At 40.9% G+C, this 13,572-nt stretch overlaps 1 protein-coding gene across 1 annotated transcript in view; it reads right to left on the bottom strand.

Annotated features, from left to right (window-relative positions):
- Nucleotides 1-13,572, bottom strand: part of ERICH6 (glutamate-rich 6) — a 36,066-nt gene that overhangs the window by 16,134 nt on the left and 6,360 nt on the right. The window contains exons 4-10 of the mRNA XM_012642878.1: nucleotides 6,285-6,345; nucleotides 5,952-6,007; nucleotides 5,745-5,861; nucleotides 2,947-3,051; nucleotides 1,795-1,952; nucleotides 1,277-1,347; nucleotides 242-387 (exon numbers count right to left, since the gene is read on the bottom strand). Of these exons, the coding sequence (XP_012498332.1) occupies nucleotides 242-387; nucleotides 1,277-1,347; nucleotides 1,795-1,952; nucleotides 2,947-3,051; nucleotides 5,745-5,861; nucleotides 5,952-6,007; nucleotides 6,285-6,345 (714 nt within the window). The remainder of the gene's footprint in view (nucleotides 1-241; nucleotides 388-1,276; nucleotides 1,348-1,794; nucleotides 1,953-2,946; nucleotides 3,052-5,744; nucleotides 5,862-5,951; nucleotides 6,008-6,284; nucleotides 6,346-13,572) is intronic.

Raw genomic sequence — 13,572 nt, 5'->3', positions numbered from 1 at the left:
TTGGATGGTGCAAAGGCAATTTATGCAACCAAAGCATTTGTACCCCCACAATATTCTGAAATAAAAAATAAATAAATAAATAATATATTGGCTTAATCTTAATTATTCTAAAATTACTTACTATGATTTCTCATTGCAATTACTTGACCAAGATGCAAAAATATCGATTCAAAATTAATATCAATTAAAATTATCAATGTTTTTAAAAAATAACAAGTAAAAAAAATTACAAGTTAATTACCTTTCCACATGCTATCCTAGAATCACAACAAACAATGGACATGTTACTGTTGGTTAGTTGAAAATCAAATGGTATGTCATTAGGTGTCTCTGTTTGGGGAATATCCACGGAAAGTTGATAAGAAATCGTTTTTAAGTGCTTTGAATCTAATGGGAAAAGAGTCACATGAAAGTAAATACATGTTTTAAATTTTCTAGAACCTCCCTTCTAAAATAAAATTTCAAACCCCATTTTAAATGCATTGATTCATAAGACTTTTTTAAAAGGAAGAAAAATGTCAACCTTCATTATGTTAGGGAAGGACTCTTTGTTAAAAAATGAGAACATTACTTTGTTAAAGAAGAAAAATGGCAATTGTCATTAGTGGAATTTTCTGGCCTTTAGTTCTAGTAGGAAACAGTTGAATATCAAGAAACTTTACATTAGAGATTTAGTTACAAAAATGAAATAAAAATATATCATCTCTAAGTATCTTTTCAATAGCTCTGAGTGGTAGAGGAGGAGTCTGATGCTCAGAAAGATTAAGTAATTAACCCGAAATCAGACCGCCTGTAAGGAGAAAAGCAAGGATATAAATCCAGGACTTCTGATTCTAAAATCAGGGCTCCTTCAACTGTACCAGACTACAGCTATACTGGTCAACTGACCAACACAGAGTACTATACGAAGACTGTAATCTGATTTATTTTTGACAGATTTTCTGTACCCACACTTGAAAACAAAATGGAAAGTGTGCTTAATAAAACAAGAGACAATGAATTCGAAAGCTCTTTGCAGCTATCTGTAAAGCGCTCTATAGATGTTGCTAATTTATTTCACAATAATAACAATGAGATGAAGACTAAGACCTCCAAAAGCCAGATGGCTGGAAACACCAGACTTTCTGTGCCATTTTGACTGATGCAGGCTTTACTGTACTTAGAGATAAAATTTTTCAATATTATTTTTTTAAATACACGAATATTATCTCTAACAAATATCTGAGCTTTCTTATGTTGTACAGCTGGTCTATAATATCAGCATTGATAAACTCACCTTCTTCAGAGAAATGAGACTGTTCATTCGATATTATTGCAAAATGTCTGGCCATTTGTCGCCCCTGTTTTCTACAAAATCAAAAAATATCATGCATAAATCTGAAATGTGGTCAAAGCTTAAAACAGTATACTATACATTTCAACTGCTTAAATGCCATCTCTTGTCAGTTTTAGCTGTTATTGTGAATCCATTCTATTTACTCAGAGCACATGGGTATCTACTCTGTTTACTGAACACATTTCTCCAACATAAGAATTCTGAATTGTCCAGATAATTTAGGATTGATAAATTTCTACTTTAAATCAGTGAGTTCAATGAGTTTACTGAGTTTCTGGGACCTTTTGAATCTCATGACACCCACCAGGAATTGTAATAGGTTTGCTTCGGCCAATTTTTATTTCTTCACGGGGGCACATCTTTAAAATTATGTATTTTGAAAAAACAAGGTTAATTTTAGAAAAAGCTCTCCAATTAAGTTGGCCTATCAGAGTTGACTATCAAAGGCTCAGTGTTACCTCTCCAGGGCTTTTTCCTTTGCCTTGAGTCTATCAACTTCATTGCCGTGGGCTGCATGAGGTTTAATACTGATTAATTCAGCTTTAGAGCTTTTGATATTTTTTTCTTCTTCATAGATATAGTCAATCAGATTTTGGAAAGGCATACAACAGCAGGCCTGAAAAAGAGAGAGGTAATTTTCATCTCATCAGTCCTTGATGAAGATGATTAGAGGGGACAAAAATGACTAATGGGATTTCAGTGATAATTTATCATGATTCTTTTTTTCCTGGTAACAGCTTTATTAAGATATAATTCACATGCCGTATAATACACTCACTTAAAAGGAACAATTCATTGGTTTTTAGTGTATTCGCATAGTTGCACAACCATCACCACAATCAATTTTAGAACATGAAACACTACCCATTAACAGTTACTTCCCATCCTCCCTTCCTCCCAGCCCCTGGCAACCACTAATCTGCTTTCCCTCTCTCTAGATTTGCCTGTTCTGTGCAGTTTATATAAATGGAACCATACAACATGTGGTTCTTTATGACCAGCTTCTCTCACTTGGCATAATGTTTTCAGGACTTATCCATATTCTAGCATGTTTTAGTGCTTCGTATTTCTTTTTATGGCTGAATAATATTTCACTGTATGGATATACCACATTTTATTTATTCATTCATCAGTTGATGGACAGTTGAATTGTTTCCACTTTTTGGCTATTATGACTCATGCTATGAACATTTGGGTGCAAGTTTTTGTGTGGACATATGTTGCCAATTTTCCTGGGTATAAACCTAGGAATGGAATTTCTGGGTCATATGGTAATTGTATGTTTAACTTTTCAAGGAACTGCCGGGCTGTTTTCCAAAGTGACTGCACCATTTTATTTTCCCCCTCAGCAGTGTATGTGGGTTCTAATTTCTCTGCATCTTTGTCAACACTTGTTATTATCTGTCTTTTTAATTATACTCATTCACATAGTGGATGTAAAGTGGTATCCTATTGTAGCTGTGATTTGCACTTCCCTGACATCTAACACACAACTCTTTTGAGAATGGCAATGCAGGGGAAAGATACAGGAGAAAATACTACATTTGTTTAAAAATAGTGTTTAAAAATAAAGAACACTATTTCCTCTGCAAACTTGCTTTAGAACTTACAGGTGCTATTGGTTCAGAGTCACAGCAAATGTCCACATTGGAAAAAAATGCTCTTAGATCACCTCCACAAAATTCACACTCAGGTGGTATCTCTTCCTCTTCATCCTTCAGAGAGAGACAATAAAATGAAGACCTGCCCACAAGGAGACCCAGAGGCTCTGAGGGCAGCCTCTATGTAAATGGTGTGAGGTGCTTGAATATCATTAACTCTTTCAAGAAATGCCAGGTAAAAAAAAGCCTTGACATTACTGTGCAGGCCACCATGTACAATTACCTACTTTCTGAAATAAACAAAAGTTCTTTCTCAAGAGGACCCCTGTGTTGGAGCTCTAAAATCTGTCTGTGCTGTGAAGGTAATTCAGGAGAGGGGGGAAACAAAGGGGAGAGGCAGAGTTAGGGGCTCAGGAGACTCAGCGAGGAGCTGATATGCTGTGGCCATGTCAGTGACCTGAGGTCACGTCTGTGCTGGCACAGGCTGCTAAGCAGATGAGCAGCCAAGCCTCAGCACAAGCCTCCAGGAAAAGACCCAGATCATGACTTGCAGATCATGAACACCACCGGGGCTTTGGTATTTGCCATGGAAACCATCCTCTGAGACTGGTAAAAGTGCCCAGCCTGGGGTTAAAGGGTGACTGAGGTGGGCAGTGCAGGAGGGATTGACCCCCCACAGAGTAACGTTCAACATCTTTAGGTCACTGAAACTACCCGATAGGAAGCGCTGCACAGTGCTGAAAGCAAGGATGCTTGGAGAGTGAAGGCTTGCAATAGAGAGATGATGCAGGAAAATCCAGGACAACTGTCAAATGATGGAGCAGGGTAGAAAAGGAGCTTGGCAATACCAGGCCATCCACAACCTGTTCTATACAAGGGACTTGGTAGTGAACTCAGCCCATGGTCCCTTCACCCTTCACCTGGGGATGAAGCAAGAGGTACTACTTCAAAAGACCATGAGTGTTGTTGGGAACTGCACCTGAAGAAGTGGCTGGAGAGGAGAGCTGGGAAAGCTCTGAACTAGACGAGTGTCAACACTAGACCTGAAAGGTCTGCTGAGGAGCAGAAGGAGCCAGCCTTGTGCAGGTGTCAGTTCAGGGACATCTCCCTGGAGGAGAGGCCACAAGGCCTTGTCATGTTCAGGCCCATCTCTGGGTGTCACGGGAAAAGAGTATAACCCCAGATCAAAAGACTTCCCTGGATACAAGCCTTTGTGGTTCAGAAAAAGAAAGGTACTATGTTTAAATAAAGGATTTCAGCCTAGGGCCGGGCACAGTGGCTCACGCCTGTAATCCTAGCTTTCCGCGAGGCCGAGGCGGGCGGATTGTTTGAGCTCAGGAGTTCAAAACCAGCCTCAGAAAAAGAAAGGTACTATGTTTAAATAAAGGATTTCAGCCTAGGGCCGGGCACAGTGGCTCACGCCTGTAATCCTAGCTTTCCGCGAGGCCGAGGCGGGCGGATTGTTTGAGCTCAGGAGTTCAAAACCAGCCTGAGCAAGAGCGAGACCCCGTCTCTACTAAAAATAGAAAGAAATTAATCGGACAACTAAAAATACATAGAAAAAATTAGCCAGGCATGGTGGCGCATGCCTGTAGTCCCAGTGAGGCAGAAGGATCGCTTGAGCCCAGGAGTTTGAGGTTGCTGTGAGCTAGGATGACGTCACGGCACTCTAGCCCGGGCAACACAGTGAGACTCTGTCTCAAAAAAAAAAAAAAAAAAAAGAATTTCAGCCTAAAGAGTCTACAGAGTGGCCATAAAGTTTAGAAACCTGGGTAAATATAAACAGTAAATGTTTATATATATCATATTACCTGATATATTTAATGTGTTGCCCTTCATTAATATTGCTTAGTTCAATGTGCTGTACAAGATGGCAATGAACGCCACATCAATGCAGCCACACAGCATAGCCATCAATCCCTACGCATGTGTCCATGAGGCTCTGCCTCACATGATTGGCGTCTCTTATTGTCAGTGAATACACCTGCACCTTTATCATACCCAGAAGAAGTCATCAAGAGGGTTCAGATCTGGGCAGCAGGCAGTTCTCTCCATATGGCCACAGCATCCAATCCACGTTTGAAAATAATCATTCCACCACACTGGTGTAGTGGGGTGGTGAGCCATCCTGTTGGAATTACTGAGGTAACCTGCATTAATTGGTTACTTAACATGATCAAATATGGCAGACGTTCTCCTGTGTTTCCAGGCTTTGTAGCCATTGTTACAGGTTGAATTTTGTCCCCACAAAAGATATGCTGGAGTCCTAACTCCTGGTACCTGTGAACATGGACTTTATTTAGAAACGCAGTCTTTGCAGAAGTAATCAAGTCAAGATGATGTCATTAAAGCGGGCCCTAATGCAATATGACTTTGAAAATCCTCCTTAGAAAAAAGGGCCATTTGGGCAGAGAGAGAGGGAGAATGCCGTGGTGGGCGAGGCAGAGACTGGAGTGATGCAGCTGCAAGTCAAGGAATGCCAAGGCCTGCTGCCCACCACCAAAAGCCAGGAAGAGGCAAGGAAGGATTCTTCCCTTCAGATCGGCCTTGTCAATACCTTGACTGCAAACCTCTAGCCTTCGGAACTATGAGACAATAACTTTCTGTTGTTTAAAGCTGCCTGGTTCGTGGTGCTTTGTTATAGCAGCCCTAAGAAACTAGCACGGCCATCGTAAGTGCTGTTCTAAGTCATTGAGCTCTTTGGCTTTTTTTTTCTTTTAAGGTATATTCACTGTCTATTGTACAAATCATTATGTGGCTTTTTATGTTATTTTTACAGTAATAATAAAAATATAAATTAAAATCACCTTGAAGTTAGTGTCTAAATTGGAACTCTCTTCTTTGTAGGCCAGAATGGCTGGTGGCCCGACGCTAGGTAATGTTCTTAGAGAAGGCTCAAATAGCGTTACGAAGTCTTCCTTGAACTAAATTTTTAAAAAAAGAAAGTTGAACACTGAATAAGCTATTTTTACCATGAGAACAGTGTACTATTTGGTATGACAAACATTTCTTACCTCCAACTCATATAAAATACTTAGTTTTGGCTCTTCTGGATTAATTATCCATTTTTCTGAAGAGAAAGGATAGATTTAGAATGAAAGAAAACTTTGTGCAGTGCATCCCACTTTCTCTAGGTAGAGGTTCTCTCCTGACCCCATCCTCCCAGCCCATAACACATACGCTATCTATTAATAATTGCCCTGACCCTGCATTTTCACCACGTTCCTGCACGTATTCTTAGGGGACTGCTCTCCTAAAGGGAGTGGGCATTGCGCAAGTTATAGTTGGTTCTCTATCGGTAGTTTGCCTTTGCCATCCAAAGGGGACAATGTCGAACCTCTATTTACCTCTTAACTTAGATGCTAGACATTCGGGTTCACCTTTCTTCTCCGCAGAGGCTGTTTTACTCTCTGTAAAAAGAGTGTGCATTTGTCATCAATCTGGCAAAGTAGAAAAGAAGTTGAATGTAAAAGAAAATATTGTAACCAGCCCCATGAACAAACACAGGATGAACCTCCAAACATATTTTCTCTGAAGCTTTTTTATGCTTTGGTTTCCCAGGCCAGTAAGGCTTGACAACCAGAACCCTGTAACTTTTAACTAAATACTTGACCTTTTGAGTTGTTTCCCAGAAATGGCGGAATTTCCGTAAGATAAAGGAGTTAAGACTTTTGGGGACTGTTGGGAAGGGATGATTGTAGTTTGCAATGTGAGAAGGACATGATATTTGGGGGGCCGAGGACAGAATGATACAGTTTGGATGCTTGTCCCCTCTAAATCTCATGTAGAAATTGCATCTCCAGTGTTGAATGTGGGGCCTGCTGGGAGGTGTTCGTTTCATGGAGGCGGATCCCTCACGAAGGGCTTTCCCCACGGTAACGAGTGAGTGCTCGCTCTAATAGTTCACGTGAGAGCAGGTGGTTTAAAAGAGAGCGGCACCTCCCCCCTTGCTCACGTGCTTTCCCTCAACATGTGACACACCTGCTCCCCCTTCACCTTCCACTTTGATTGGAAGCTCCCTGAAGCCCTCACCAGAAGCAGATGCTGGAGCCATGTTTCTTGTACGGCCTGCAGAACTGTGAGCCAAATAATCCTCTTTTCTTTATAAATTACCTTTATAATGAGGCTTCAGGTATTCCTTTATAGCAGTGCAAAATGGACTAAGCAAGAGTGGGGTGTTGCTATAAAGATACCCGAAAATGTGGCAGTGGCTTTAGGACTAGGTAACAGGCAGAGGTTGGAAGAGTTTGGAGGGCTCAGAAAAAGATAAACAGGGGAACGTTTGAAACTTCTTAGAGACTGATTAAGTGGTTGTGACCAAAATACTGATAGAAATAGGGACAGTAAAGGCCAGGCTGGTGAGGTCTCAGGTGGAAATGAGGCCAGGCTGCCCCTCCCATGGCAGGCCCAGAGGCCTAGGAGCACTGAATGGTTTGGGGACCCTGGGGGGCCACCATCTTGTGCTGCCTTGGGAGGCCGCTGCCTGCTTCCCCGCTGCTCTGGTTCCAGCTACGGGTCAAAGGGCCCGAGGCGTAGCTCAGGCGGCTGCTCTGGAGGACGTAAGCCATAAGCCTTGGCGGTGTCCACGCGGTGCAAAGTCTGCAGGCACGTAGAATGTGGGAGTGGTGGAGGCTTGATGGCTTCCACCTGGATTTCAGAGGACGTATGGGAAAACCTGGGTTCCCAGGGAAAGGCCTGCCTCAGGCATGAAGCCCCCGCAGAGAGACTCTACTAGGGTGGGGCTGAGGGGAAATGTGGGGTTGGAGCCCCCACACAGAGTCCCCACCAGGGCACTGCCTAGTGGAGCTGTGGGAAGGAATCCACCGCCCTCTAGCCCCCAGAATGGTGCAGCCACCGGCAGCATACGCCCTCAACCTGGCAAAGCCGCAGGCACCGGACTCCGATCCTTGAGAGCAGCTGCGCGGGCTGTGCCCAGCAAAGCCATGGGGGCGGGGCTGCCCAAGGCTTTAGGGGCCCACTCCTTGCACCAGTGTCCCTAGGTTGCAGGACATGGAGTGTCTTTCTTTTGGCTGATTTCTCCCTTTTGGAATGGGAATGTTTACCCAATGCCTGTAGCAACATTGTATCTTGGAAATAAATAACTCATTTTTGGCCCCTGGTTGGCAAGAACTTGCCTTGTGTCTCAGGTGAGACTTTGGACTTTTGAGCTGTTGCTGGAAGGAGTTACACCAGGACTCACCATTCCTCCTTACTTGTACACATTCCTTAACCGCTTATAAAAGCCCTTACTCTCCATTAGTCGGGAGACAGATTTGAGGATAACATCATCTGTATTAAAAATTCCTTTCTTCCTTGGCAATCCTTGTCTCAGTAATTGGCTTTCTGTGCAGTGAGTAACAGGACCTAGGGCAGGTGGATTTTGATAGCAACGTATCTCTTGGAAAAATAAGTACCCTTACTGTGTTTATCTTTTAATTTTAATTATTAAATAAATTTAATCTTTTAATTTTTTGCCTTTTTCCAAATAACATTTCATCGACAAGGAATAAATGGAAAAAACTCACCACTTTATGTATCACATTTACAAATATTATCCTGTTCCTTTCTAGTCCTAGAATATAATAGTCCCCCCTTATCTGTGGAGGTTATGTTCAAGACCCCTAGTGGATGCCTGGAACTGCAGGTATATACTATGTGTGAATTTTTTTCCTTTTTCACAATTTTACAGGTAGAAGATTCATTCTTACCATAGATCTTAGCAAACTCAGCATACAAATTTTTTTCTTTCCTTAAGTCGAGAACCTATGCTTTGTCACTTAAAGAAATCTCTTTACACCTTCTCTTCGGCATATCTGAATTGCCAGCCTCGCTATTCTTGCGCTTTGGGGCCATTATTAAGTAAAATAAAGGTTCACTGACACAAGTGTGACAGTTGATCTGATAACCAAGACAGCTACTAAGTGACTAATGGGTGAGTACTGCAGACAGCGTGGATATGTTGGACAAGGGGATGACTCACAGCCCAGGAGGGAGAGGGATGGCAAAATATTTCATTACTCCACTCGGAATGGTGTGTAATTGAAAACCTAGCAATTGTTTATTTCTGGAATTTTCCATTTAACATGTTTGGACTGCAGTTGAATGCTGGTAACTGAAACTACAAAAGGCAAAACTGTAGACAAGGGGGTATCACTATACTGCATGGATAAATATTTTAACTGGTTATGTTTACGCTTTGCATACTCTTTGTTTTCTGCTTCTTTTAAATACCATGTGTCTACTTTATGTCTGTAGAAAATCTGTGTGAGATTTTTCAGGTAGGAGGGTGCTGGGGGTTCTAGTTCAAGACAGTGAACTAAAACACCAGGATTCCTCCCTCTGTAAATTCCAGGGCAGCAGTGGAAGTGGGGAAGGAGGCATCAGTGCACCAGCACCTTCCAGTAAATGTCTAGAAGATTGAAAACAGATAGGATTGGAATGGTGAAAAACTAATCAAAGCAACTTACAATGGGACAGAGGCAAAGGAAAGAGGCTCTGAAATGCAAGGGGCTCATTTTCTACCAAAGCCAGGGACAGCGAGAGCTGCTGTTGGAGGAAGAGGTAGGCTCTAGAAGTTGATTTATTTTTTGGAAGGTGGGGGGCAATGTGGAGTATCTGAAAACATTTTAAATATGTTTTAAGCATTTTGTCCAACAGAAATGCCAGCACAGATATAAAAAAATTAATGCACAAAGCTTTTCATTAAAGCATTATTTTGTTATATGGAAGAGCTCAAAAAACACAACAAAACAAGAACAATCCTTAAATGTCTAGCAATCCGGTTTATTACGTAAGTCCCAAAATCTGTATATAAGGGAATACTATGCAGTCATTTTAAAGAATTAGATCAATCATTCCTGACAAGGAAAGATGTCCATAATACACTGCTATCTTAATTCATTTGGGCTGCTAAAACTAAATACCCTAAACTAGGTAACTTATAAACAACAGAAATCTATTTCTCACTTTTATTTCTTGGACAGGAAAGTCTAAGATCAAGGTGCCAGTAGATTTGGTGTCTGGTGAAGGTCCATTTCCTGGTTAATGGTTGGCCTTCTAACTGTGTCCTCACATGATGGAAGGGGTGAACTAGATCTCTGGGGCCTCTTTTATAAACTCACCAGTCTCATTCATGAAGGCTCCATCCTCATGATCTAATCATCTCCTAAAGGCCCCATCTCCTTATACCATCACATTAGTGATTGAGTTTCAACATACTAACTTTGGGGCAACAAAAACATTCTGATCATAACAACTGCCAGGTAAAAAACATTAAGGAAGGCCGGGTGTGGCAGCTCACGCCTGTAATCCTAGCACTCTGGGAGGCTAAGCCGGGAGAATCACTTGAGCTCGGGAGTTCGAGACCAGCCTGAGAAAGAGCAAAACCCCGTCTCTACTAAAAAAAAAAATAGAAAGAAATTAGCTGGACAACTAAAAATAGAAAAAAATTAGCCAGGCGTGGTGGTGCGCACCTGTAGTCCCAGCTACTCAGGAGGCTGAGGAAGCAGGATTGCTTGAGCCCAGGAATTTGAGGTTGCTGTGAGCTAGACTGACGCCATGGTATTCTAGCCCAGGCAACTGAGTGGTTCTCTGTCTCAAAAAACAAAAAAAAAAAAGAAGAAGAAGAAAAACATTCAAGAAGAGATAAGACTGTCCCTATTCACAGGAAATGTAATCGTCCAGTAGATTTTCAACTAACGAACCATTAGGATTAATGAGAAAGTATAGCGAGGGGGTCAGATACAAAATTAATACATATAAACCAATAGTTTTCCTATACATTGACAATAACCAATTAGAAAATATAATAGAAAAAGGATTCCAATTTTTCCTGAAAAAAAAATGGAGACGTACACTAGATTCCTGAAAAGCAATACTTAATATTAAAAAGATAACGATTATTCCCAAATTAATCTATATAGTCAATGTAATTCTGATGGGATTTTTCAATGGAATTTGACAAGATGATTCCAAAATACTTTTGGAAGAGCAAATGCCCAAAAAGAACTAGGAATAATATGTCGAAAAAGAGTAAGGAGGTAACCTGACTGTCAAATGTTTAAAAAAAAAGAAAAAAAAATAAGGAAGGCAGAAATTGTTTTATCATATATTAAATATATAAAGCTATAGAAATTAAGATAATGTGATATTGATATAGGAAAATACCAAGCCATTCACAAAAATAAAGTCCATGTTGATTAAGGTGCTAAAAGTAAATAATAAAATCCTATAAGTTTTAGAAGAAAATATAGGAAAACATGCTTATAATCTTGATTTGGGTACTGGATTCTTAAATAAACCACAAAATATAAGAATAACAAGGAAAATATTTATTTACATCAAAATTTAAAATTGCATATGACAAAAAACTACCACAAGCAAATGTAAAAGATGAAAGACAAACTGGGAGGAAAATTTTATAACATATACAATATTCAAAGAAGTATTATAGATATGTTAAGAGCTGAAGGAAGGACGAAAAGAAAACACAACCCAATGGAAAAATGGTTAAAAGATGTGAACACTTGTTTGCTTAATCCAAAGAAGATATTCAAATGACCAAAAAAACATGTCCTATTAACAAGAAGCTCAACCTCACTAGTAATCAAGGACTACTAAATAAAATAATAAGATACAGTATAAGTTCCACCTACCAGACTCTCAAAAATTTAGAAGAGTGACAAGATCAAATACTGGGAGGGGCAGAAAAAGGGTAGTCTCAACAACCCTTTTGGTGAAAACAGACATTGGGTCAGCTCTTTAGGAAGGTGATGATCAAAATGTGGAACTTTTCACCCAGCAATGCTACTTTCTTGGTATCTGTCTTAGAGAAATACTCAGATGTGTATACAAAGAGGAGGATGCTTACTGTAACACTGTGGAAGTGAAAATCTGGGAATGGCTTTATGCATTAATTGGGGAATCTTTAATAAGTAATTGTACATCCATACCAGGTACTATGATGCAACAATTAAAAAGAATGAGGAGGATCTGTATTTACTGACCTGGTAAAATTTCCAAGGCATATTGTTAAGTGAAAAGCAAGCAGAACAACATATTCAATGTGATACCATTCAGGGAAACAACGACGAACAAAAAGGGCCAAAGTATTCTCCATACTTCTATATGAATGTAAATGCTCAGAAAAAGATTTGGAAAGATACATACCAGCATGAGAATAGTGGTGACCTCTGAAATTGGGCGTAATAGTCAAAAGAAAACATTGTTTGATTTACATTTTTTGACTTTTTAAAGATAAGACTATGTTCACATCAGAATCTGGGCTGGGAAGAAAAATAAGACTATGTTTATGTATTCATTACACCATTGCACCACTAAAAGCTTAGCAATGAAATGGGAGTGCGGGGTATGATTCCATTTTTATTCTACACTCTTTCAATTCCCTTCTCTCACTCTCCCTTGAGCCCATTCCAGTCAGGCTTTCATCCCCACAGTTACACAGAAGCTGGTCCTATCCACATGCTAAATGTCACAGTCAGTTCTCAGCCCTCATCTTCCTGACCTCTAAGTAGCATTTGACCCAGTTGATCGCTCCCTCCTCCTTGAGACCCTTTTTAGCATCTAAGGACACTTGCCTGGTTTTCCTTCTATATCATTGGATGCTTTTCCTCAGTCTCCTCCTCATGTCCCCAACTTAACAGTGGAGAACTGCAGGGCTCAATCCTTGGGCCCTTTCCCCTTTACCAGCTTTTCTCAGCAGCCAGCAGTCATTAAAATAGAAGGTGGATTGTGTTACTCTTCTGCACAAATCCTCCGGTGACTTCCCACTTCACTCCCGGTGAGAAAGATTTGCTTCTCATTATCTCTTCGACCTCATCCCCTAGGATTCTCCTCCTTGCTTATTCCACTGCAGCCACAGTGGCCTCTTCTGTTCTAGAAAGAGGCAGTTGCTGTTTCCTTTGCCTGGAACACTCTTGCCTTGAGATCGCTGTGGCTCATTCCCTCACTTCCTTCAGGTCTTTGCTCAAATATCTCCGTTCTCAGTGACGATTTCCCTGGGCACCCTGTGTAAGCTGGCAGCCCTCCCACCCTCACACTGTCCATCGTCTTCCCTGCTTTACTTTTCTGCTCAGCACTTACACCCTCTGATGTATTATATATTTACTTATTTTGTGTATTATCTATCTCACCATCACCTCCACCTCCCACCTTTAATATCATTGAGACATTGGTTTTGTTCACTGCAGGTTCCCTAGAACAGGGGTTGGCCTATGACAGTTGTTTGGCAAATGGTAGGTGCTCAATAAGTATGTGATGAATAAGTGACATAACATAAAACTTGAATATAAAATTTGAAAAGGGGCTGGGCATGGTGGCTCATGCCTGTAATGCCAGGACCTTAGAAGACTGAGGCAGAAGGATTGCTGGAGCCAGGAGTTTGAGACTAGCATGGGTAACACAGTGGATCCTGTCTCTACAAAAAATAAAAACATTAGCCAGGCATGGTGGTGAGCACCTGTAGCCCAGCTACTCAGGAGGCTGAGGCAGGAGGATTGCTTGAGCCCAGGAGTCTGAGGCTGCAGTGAGCTGTGATTGTGCCACTGTAATCCAGCCTAGGTTACAGAGTGAGACCCTGTCTCAAAAAAAAAAAACAAAAAAAAACTGAAAGGCACT

This window comes from Propithecus coquereli, unplaced genomic scaffold, assembly GCF_000956105.1.
Source record: "Propithecus coquereli isolate 6110/MARCELLA unplaced genomic scaffold, Pcoq_1.0 Scaffold19, whole genome shotgun sequence".
Taxonomy (NCBI): domain Eukaryota; kingdom Metazoa; phylum Chordata; class Mammalia; order Primates; family Indriidae; genus Propithecus; species Propithecus coquereli.
Note: the sequence above shows the minus strand (reverse complement) of the source record. Positions and strands in the feature narration are given on the sequence as shown.